The 9841-nt window shown below is 39.2% G+C and overlaps 2 protein-coding genes across 3 annotated transcripts in view; both read left to right on the forward strand.

The window, feature by feature from the left end:
* LOC103521916 (eukaryotic translation initiation factor 4E transporter) overlaps positions 1–7703 on the forward strand; it is a 12271-nt gene extending 4568 nt beyond the window's left edge. The window contains exons 1-4 of one of the 2 annotated variants that reach the window (XM_026832367.1): positions 3445–3906; positions 5713–5888; positions 6658–6867; positions 7551–7703. In XM_026832367.1, the coding sequence (XP_026688168.1) occupies positions 3831–3906; positions 5713–5888; positions 6658–6867; positions 7551–7703 (615 nt within the window). In that variant the 5' untranslated portion in view covers positions 3445–3830. Of the gene's footprint in view, positions 1–3444; positions 3907–5712; positions 5889–6657; positions 6868–7550 lie in introns of those variants that run through there. The other variant, XM_026832368.1, reaches the window with a different exon arrangement.
* A 489-nt stretch (positions 7704–8192) lies between these two features.
* On the forward strand, positions 8193–9841 carry LOC113472571 (neurogenic protein mastermind; the record flags this gene model as incomplete). The annotated part of the gene is given in 3 exon segments (XM_026832369.1): positions 8193–8345; positions 8930–9033; positions 9753–9841. Coding segments are annotated over 3 exon segments (315 nt in total), but the record flags the coding sequence as incomplete, so codon positions are not given.

Raw genomic sequence — 9841 nt, forward strand, 5'->3', positions numbered from 1 at the left:
TTTTTTTTTTTTTTTTATTCAAACCCCCTTAAAAAAGTGTAAGAAGAGGTGGGGTTACTCGAGACTAGACTTTAAACAGCGCCTGGTTGGATTTACTTTGAGTTTCACTCTTTCAAAATCTATTGTAAAACAGCTAGTAAATTTCTGGTAGGTGAATTGGAAGAGGAGTTAAAGTGAACCGTAACAAAAAGGAAAAGTTTACTTACTTAAAGAATTAAATTGTACTTTTTAGTTACCTTGTTATTAGGTTAACTTTACTCTCTTCCAACCATAACCAATATAACTTAAGTCGTAAAAGTCGTCCTGTACTTTTTGTCCCATTACGTCTGAATAGAATTAATATCCGACTGTAAAACCTATCCTTGAACCGGAAAAAAAGTGTAAAGTGGTTAAAACACAAAAACACCCCCCTATTTTATGGATGTACCTCTTTTATTGATGTATTTCCCACTGCTTCCATTCATTACTATTACATAACATTAATCACATTACATTAATTTGTAATTTCGTTTTCATATTATGTAATAAAACGATAAAAACTTTGATTTTGTAGTTTCAGGAAACTCCTCTCTTATGAATCATGACAAAAATGTGAACAGTATGGATGGGCCTCTAGGTTTTTATTGTTTAATAATGAAATTTAATTAAGGTTCTTAGTAAAATTTAGATCGATAGTTAAGAAATAACCCTTATGAGTACGTTGAATAAAGGGTATAGATTCCGGGCCAAGCCTCCATTTAATCGACTAAAAAAAAAAAAAAAAAAAAAAAATGCTTTAAAAATGATAGATTTTTAAGTAAAAAAAAACAAGAAAAAAAAAAAAACGCTTTTTAGCGTTTAAAAAGCCACTTTTAAGTGAAAAGTGGAAAAAGAGGTTTACATTCCCCGATAGGGAATGCCTATAGATTCGAGTTCGATATGTGCTTGATACAAATAACACGGTTGTAAAGGTTTTTATACATGCAACGGGTAGCCAAAAAGCAAAAACACGAACTTTATGTCCCTAAATGAGTCTGGTGTGTTAAGTACAGGCAAGCATGAAGTACTCATATAGGCTTAAAAAAAAGGCTTACAGAAGTCCGTTACATAAATTTACTATCACAAAGTTGATGTGCGCCCTGTGCTAAAAAGGGGGGGTTTGCTATGTTTACAGGCAACATCGCGCTTACATTAAATATGCTCACAAGGGTGGATGTGTGCCGTGCTAAAAAGGCTTGCTATTCACCCTGCGCGGAAATCCACCCAAATACATATGACATATGAACACGTCGGTCAAGAAGGTAAATTGAAGCCTTCCGGGCGAACGAATGGTAAGTCTCCGACCCATTTTGAAGGTGGTTTGGGCTGATTGATGACTCGGCTTACTGACTACATTGACGACATCTACAACGCTTCCTGAGCGAACCAATGTAAGTCTCGACCCATTTGAGCCCGGTTAAGCATGGCACACTGAAAACTCCGTCTGAGTCTGGTCGCCTATGGACACTTTGTTTGCACTTTTTACTCTTATTACGTGTGCTAAAAAAAAAAAAAAAAAAAAAAAAAAAGTTTGGAAAGAGAACTTCTTTCTTCCTCCTCTCATACTATAAACAACTAAAGATTTTTCATTATGGGGAGGGAGGGGGTATACCGGTTGTACCCTCCGGCTTGAAGAACTATCACCTAAAGTGGGTTGTGAATTACTCTCTAAATTTGATTACCTCTCTTAAACTTAGTAGGTTTTTTCTACAAAATTAATTAGATTTTTTCCTGTAAAAATTAGTAGGGTTTTTTCTCAAAAGTCATAGATTTTTCCTCCTAAAAACTTTTGACGGACAAACCTAGTACTTTTCTCTCTCTCCAAAAAAAGTAGTAACTTTTTCAACATGGTAATCAATCTTAGAGAGTAATTCAGCAAGCCCACTTTAGGTGGTCCGTCACTAATAAAAGAGCAAACCTTTTGACTCCTGCAAAGGGAGAAGACTTCGAGTAAAGGAGAAAGAGTTTCCTTTTATACCTAAGTTTTGTAAAAGGGAATGATTCAACTCACGCTTCCCATAGCGAGGCGTATAAAACATCGGTTTTGGTTTACAGTCGGGTTTTCGCTAGTGGGATCCCCGCCTGCTTTTTGAGTGGATCTATGCACACGTTTTACAGGCGGACACACAGCGAGGTAAACCTGTCGGGCGGCGCAGTATCAACAGCACCAGGGTCCTGTCGAGTCGTTGTCAGCAGGAGCAGCTAGGTCCACGACTCAACTCTTACCGAGACTCCCTGCGAGGAAGGTCTTACACATCGTCATAGCCTGCGAACAATCCTGCTGGAACCTTGGGGAACTGGCGACAGCCTTTCTACTCGGTCGCAAAGTCTGAAAGATAGACGCCCTTATTTTATCTTTCGAGAACTGCTCAGGTTCTACAATTTCGACCCTTTTCATACGTCATTCTCTTCTTATTCTTACACCTTATCCTTCGAATAGAAATCCGTTTCTCTGATTTTTCAGGGACCTCCCAATGGAGTCGGTCAGATTTCTATCCAGATACACAAAGTGTCCAAAATTATTGTCTGATGTCTTTTACAAATGTCGGGAATCATAATCAATGCCTTTACGGTCCGGATTATTGGTAACTAATCATTGCGCAAACGCGAATATTCCGTTTCCGGCGCCCAAACTAAGGGCCGGGCCCCGTCTAAAATAGTAACCTGCCCTACATTCCAAGCAAGAGCCTTTGCGACCAAAGGATAGCTAAAGCCCCTGCTATTTTGGAATCAACAGACATCAATTTCAAGAGATAGTTTAGATTTTTTTTTTTTTTCTTTTTTTTTTCTTTTGATTGCTTCTTTGTGCACGGACACGGGCATCGTACAGGTCAAAATAAGTAGTCCCGGGTCTGAGCGGTCCCGCGTATGCCACGACGGGGGGTACGCTGAGGTCGCGTGCCGGCGCACGGGTTTGCGGGGCAGTATTCCGACTCGCTCGCCTTATATTTGAGCTGCTGTGGAGCGGGATAGGATACCCGATCTTTTTTGCTTTTTGGTTTACTGGTAAAAATACCTTTAATTTGATAGATATAGGTCGACCAGGTTTAAATAAGTCCTTCTATGGGGACAGAGTGACAGACAAACAGACAGACGACACCGAAGTGAATACATGAATACCATAGCCCGTCCCTTATACCTTTTTATTACTATCGTAATAATAAAGGAAGGACGGGCTAAATATTGGGACCGGGGGCAATTTCTGTCATCAGGCCTTGGAACAATGGCAACGTGCAATGTCGCCCTTATAAGAGTGACACTGACACGGATTCACGGATATCAACGTGTTAAGCTGCTCGTATAAAAGAGAGCTGATGATTTCAAATTTTCGCGCCAATAAAACCAATATGGCCGAAATTTTGGCTTCACTTCATTTATGAAAATCTGCATCCTTCAACCTCCTTGTGTTCACGGACATTTTGTTGTGATTTTTCGTTGAAATGAAAAGAAAATTTTTGAGTTTTTTTTTTGCGAATTTATGTGATTTTTCCTGAATTTTCCTCGAGGATTTTTCCTTTGTACTTCATTTATTTGTGATCTTTTTTATACGTCCGAACTTTGTGAAAGTTTTACCCTTCAAGTGTGCTTTATATCAAAATTTCCCGTCAAGTCTTTCTCCTAGTCAAAAAGAGTACAAAATGATCTGAATATACGTGTAAACAATAATTACCTGCTATTTTTTTATCTTTGAAAGATTTCTATTAAAATTTTTGGATCCAGCATAAGAGAAATCCCAGTTTAGTCGAGAATTCATTCCAAAGCTACAAAAGAACAAGGTCCTGTTATTAGAATATTGACTGGCTTGATAGAGGATGTGTGACACCGCTGAAGTTGAAGCAGAATACAGCCCAGAGAACAAGGAAGAAGTGAACAATGGCCAAGGAAAAGGTAAAATTGCATTGGAATTAGTTTTTCTTTTTGTTTTAACAGGTTCAACAGAGAGAACTGTAACAACGGAGGTTTCATTGTCAATAAATCCAAGAGAGAAGATAGGAGAAAGTCAGCCGTTCCAAGAACAAACCTTACACATTTACTTAGGTCAATGTTTACCCTGGATGGGAATTGAATCTAGGGCCAAACACTTTCAGGTCGAGTTTTACCATTGTGGATTGTCTTAGGATTGAGCTCAATTCAAGGTTGACCTGGCTATTAAGGATAGGTAAATCATCATTTCATCTAAATCCCGAGTTGGCAAACTCCAGCTCAATCACCTGTGGTGGAAATCAAACCAAGGACCTAACACTTACTAGAATACCTTTGGAGCCAACTTAGCTGGCTACATACTAGACTTGTGATCTCACTCGGATAAAGGGCCTGTACAGAATCCTCATAGGCCTAAAAAAAGCTAAAACTTCATGAGCAAAGGTTGAATACTGATGCTACTAAATCTTGTCAAAATTTTACAAACTCAAACAGTTTGTAAAATTTTAAGAATATTATGGTGGAACTAAAAACAAATCAAATGCAAAGTAAAGTTACCTACATGTGAAGTGTAGTTATAAGTTATTTCCCTCTTTCCATCATTATGAACCTTCACAAAGTTACAGAGGTATCCATTAAGATGTTAAAATAAAGTTTTCAAGATAAAATTAACACCTGTATTTATGAACAAAAACTTAGTGCTCAAGCATAAATTCCAAAGATCTAAATTTACTGGAGAGAGAGAATTTTTGTTCATAAATATGGGTGTAAAGCTGTGTGTCCACACATACTTAGTTGATCAACCATTGATTGACATTGATAGATGTCAACTGCACCGTCCACACTGCCTTGACAACATCGTTACATAGCTTCACCTTGTGGATTGATGTCCATTGACTGCCATTGACTACACCCAAGAACTTAAAAAAAAAAAAAAAAAAAATCATCACAGTTTTATGTCTTCACAAAGTTTCATGTCTTGAGCCTCTGTAAGGGATTGTGTGTCCCAAAAGTATATTTTCCTGGGATCATTGGTCCCATTAGTATTTTTAAAAATGAAGAGAGAAGGAAGACAGGATAAGAGAAAGCCAGCCATTCCAAAAACAAACCTTATTAATTTAGGATAACAATCAGCCCGGGTGGGAATTAGAACCAAAATCCAGCACTTAATGGCAGACAACTAGGCTGGTAGGTGTAAGTGGTTAGCATGGTGAACTTTTTTTTTAAGAGGTTTGACAGAGGGAACTGTACTTAACTGCTATGGTCTTATCATCCCGAAATCGAAGAGAGAAGGAAGACAGGATAGGAGAAAGCCAGTTGTTCCGAGAACGAACATTATCCCATCAGGATTGCCCCGGGTGGGAATCGAACCCGCGGCCTAGCGCTTACAAGGCAGACACACTACCAACTAAGCTAACTAGGCTGGCTGAGTCAGCTCCCATGGCGTAGTGGTCACTGCGCTCGCCTTGCACGCGGGAGACCTGGGTTCGATTCCCGGCGGGGTCAAAAGATAAGATATAAGATATTAGAAATATTCCAACATTTCCAACCGAATGTTAGTTTTCGAGATGTTGGGGTTCTAAAGATGGAGCGATTTTTGAGGCTCAATAGTCCTAAATACTGGACTCCACACCTAACCTTTACTACCTAACCTCTTCTGTGCTTTCAACATAGTAACCAGTGTCCATCATAAAGTAAGTCTAATTCTAATTAAAGGTATATTCAGTTCTATTCGGTTTTCTTCATTTTCTCGTTCTCCTCTTCTGTCCGCAGAGATCTGGAAGGAGAGCCTAGTGGTGGATGCTGCGGGGAATCTGGTGGCTCTAGAGGACAAACAGGACAAACCAGGAGGCGAGGACAAACCAAGAGGGGATGGCAAGACCAAGGATGAAGAGGAGGAGGAACAGGCCAAAACCCCGGGGGCCAAACCCGAGCTCCAGTATTCCAGAGTAAGTTATTGCTGTATTTTATTCAATCAATCAATCAATCAATCCATAATCGTTCCATCATGGGACGGGTTGATTGATTGAATAAAATACAGCAATAAAATACAGCTGTATTTTATTATGCTACTTTTTTTACCACCAGGGAGATTCTGCTTTGGGCGTCCACACTTGCTCAGCAAGTTTTGCTGCCACAGGCCACTTGATAGATGGAAGTGTAACTGCTAAGGTCTTATCGTCCCTAGAGTGAAGAGAGAAGGACAGGATAGGAGAAAGCCAGTCATTCCGAGGAAGAACTTTATTTGTTCAGGATAAAATCCGCCCCAAATTGGAATCGAAACTGCGACCCACTGCTTACAAAACCATTAAGTGAAAACCTAGCAGTTCCTTCGTTGAATAAATATTCTGCAAGTGTACTTTTTACCATATTTTTTTCTTACTTATGTATAGGGTAATTTTAATATTGTAAGGTTTTTCGAACAAATTCAGTAAGTTTTTTAATCTAACGAAACGTTACAGTTCGTTTCGTAACCTCCCGTTCCGTTCTACTACCTAACCTCTTTTGGGCTTTCAACACAGCAACGAGCGTCCATGATCAAAGTAAGTTTAAACAAAATTTTCTGTGTTTGCAGGAAGAGCTGTACGAGATTCAGAAGCTACCCGGATCCCAGATCAAGCCCGAGTTCTTGGACCGCTATCCGATCCAGGCCCGGTTTAGTTGTTCTTGGACCGGTTTATCATCAAGTTACCTTTTACCCTGTTCTGTATATTTCAGGAAGAGCTGTACGAGATTCAGAAGTTACCCGGGTCCCAGATCAAGCCCGAGTTCTTGGACCGCTATCCGATCCAGGCCCGGTTTAGTTTCGTGAAGGGGGTTTGGGAGAGGGAGGGGGGCGGCGCGCCGAGTAACGCACCTGCGCAGACGCGCGACCGATGGCCGCGTGCGGTCACGCCTAGTGAAGCGCATGACGGATACGATGCTAAGGTGAGTGGAAAGTTTTTGTAATTTGTAATTTTATTGACATAAAAGGTACATATTTTTCATACAGTATGAAACACATTTTAAATTTAATTTACTGTTAGTCATTTCTTATAATGTGTATGGCTTTTTCAAAGGCATACAGCTGTGTCCACACATAGTCGACGCGGTTGATCGATGTGGATTGGGTGTCGATTATGTGTGGACACAGCCACAGTTCAAGATCGACAGATAAAAGTAAGTTGGATTTCTGACCTCTTGAAGCTATTTCTTTGCCGTTTTGACTTCAGATTTGGATGTTTCGTAACAATCGATATTTGATTTATTTTTATCCTAAGTAAGTAATGCATATCCTATATTTCTACGGTTGACGGTTCTTTAGAACTTCTTTTGCTTGGACTTAGGTTTTTTTTTTTTTTTTTTTTTTTTTTTTTTTTTTTTTTTTTTTTTTCTTTTTTTTTTTTTTTTTTTTTTTTTTTTTTTTTTTGAATTCGTTCTCATTTTTCTCTCTCCTAAAAATGATTAAAATAGGGCAAAATAAGTACCTATGGAAAAATTGGCCTTTTTTGGCGTTTTTTTTTTCTCCAAATTTTGCTTTAATATGGCACAATAGTATTGCGTCATGGCAATATGGTATCTGCCGTCCTCTGATTATGACCTTTGACAAAGTTATTTCTCTTTACTTTCAGATTCGCCGAGACACGCGTATGTCGCGTGGCAAGGATGGACAGCAAGATCCCGGCCTTATTCTGAGTCCACAGCGGCGTAGCTTTAACTCTGGCTGTCATACGAGCGGGGGTAGTCTGATGGGAGTGCGCGACGGGAAAACCATGGACAGGTAACGAGTAGGGCTAGTAAAACATTGCCAGTCTAGTTAGCTTAGTTGGTAGCACGTCTACCTTGTAAGCGCTAGACCGCGGGTTCGATTTTATCCTACACTGATAATGTTCGTTCTTGGACAGCTGGCTTTCTCCTGCCTTGTCTTCCTTTTCTGTTGGATTTCGGGACGATAAGACCTGGGCAGTTTCAGTTCCCTTTGTCAAACCTCTTCAAATTCAATAATTAATTCATATCAGCATATTACTAAGGGTGGATTTCACCAATATTTTTTCACACTCTAATAAATATAAATAAAAAAATATTTTTTCAGCCCTTTTTTCAGCCCTTAAACAAACAGCCTATTACTTAAGTTCCATTTGATTTGTATTGGCTTAACAAAACTTTTAAGCTAACAGGGCTCTTAAGAGCTAAAACATCGGTTGGTAAAACCCACCCTAAATATAATTCCCCCCCCCTCCCACAGGGATTAAAGAGGATAACAAGTTAGGCCCCGGAGACACAACGTTCGTCGCGCCTAACCTCATGCCTGACTACACGCAGCGGGGACAAGGCAGCAGGGAGAGCGCGACACAGCAGCAACAGCCGGTCGCGCAACAACAGAGCGTGTTTGATAAGCGATACAGCGATGTGAAGCGTGTCAACAAGTGAGTTATTTTATTTTTATTACTTTTTTTTTAATGGCTTTCTTTTTAGTGACAGGGTTCCTGGAGGAGCTCTTCCACCAAACCTTGTTTGTTTTTTTGTTTTGTTTTTCGTTAATTCAATTTCAATTTTCATTTATTTGGCCATAATAAATAGCCAAATGAATACATTTGGGGGTCACCTCTATACCTATCAAGTGTGCCGGGAGGAGCGCGAACGTCAAAAGTTCGAAGTGTGGGCCGAAACAGAGTTTCATGGTTTTTCGACATTTTCAACTCAACTTTTCCCCCCATTACCCTTCAACTTTAAGCAAATTTCATTTCATATTCTTGGTCAGATATAAAGGAGGATATAATTATCGACCCCCTTAAAATTTCCACATATTTCAGAAAAAATTCAAAAAAACTCCGTGGAATTGCTTTCCAGAGTTCTGGGTTCAATCTCGAAAATATTATCTTCTTTTTAGCGAAGCTACTAGGGGCGAAGGCTAGTTTTTGAATGATTCCGAACCAAATCTTTTTTTTTCTGCCTTTGATTTAAATACCTATCAAGTTGACTATAATCTTGTGTTTGCTATGTATTTCAGTCGTAAAAGTGGCGAGTATAACAACAGGACCAATGGTTGGGATCAATGGTTTAGCAGAAACTCGGGCGATAACAACGGTGGTGACTACAATCGCAATGATAGAAGTGAGTACTGAGTAGAAGATAGTATCTCTTCTTTTTATAATAGGTTTGATAGAGGTAATAATAATACATAATAATAGTGCTTATTTATACTGCTCGCATAGGACTGTAAAGTCCCTTTACTCCAGCAGTAGGTTACCACTATTATTGTGGTCAAATTCTCAAATTATATTGAGGATAAAATTCCATACCTCGGCTGGGATTGAGCCCACGCCCTCCTGTTTACCAGGATAGTATAGGAGAAAACTCAGCCAAAATCATTTTTAGTGTTTGAATTGTTTTACCAAGTCTGTGTACCAACAAATAAGTTAATACAAACTTATTCCTTTAATGTGATTCAATTAACAATGTTTGATTTCTTTCATAGATGACTATGGTCGGAATGATTACAATAGTGGCGGAGGCCGACTGCAACTGCTAATGTCTTATCGTCCCCAAATCGAAGACAAGAGGAGGATAGGATAGGAGAAAGCCAGCCGTTCCGAGAACGCTATTGAGGATAAAGTTCGCCCCTGCATACATATTGAAATGAGCTTAATTAACAATTAAGACAAATGTCTTCATAGAATTATTTTATTACTTTCTATTACTACAGTATAGCCAAAATCATTTTTAGTGTTTGAATTGTTTTACCAAGTGTGTGTACCAACAAATAAGTTAATATTAATACAAACTTATTCCTTTAATGTGATTCAATTAACAATGTTTGATTTCTTTCATAGATGACTACGGCCGGAATGATTACAATAGTGGCGGAGGCCGATACAACAATATGAACGGAGGTGATAGGAGACGGAACAATAGTGATCGG

Source organism: Diaphorina citri, unplaced genomic scaffold (genome assembly GCF_000475195.1).
Source record: "Diaphorina citri unplaced genomic scaffold, Diaci psyllid genome assembly version 1.1 scaffold6264, whole genome shotgun sequence".
Lineage (NCBI taxonomy): Eukaryota > Metazoa > Arthropoda > Insecta > Hemiptera > Psyllidae > Diaphorina > Diaphorina citri.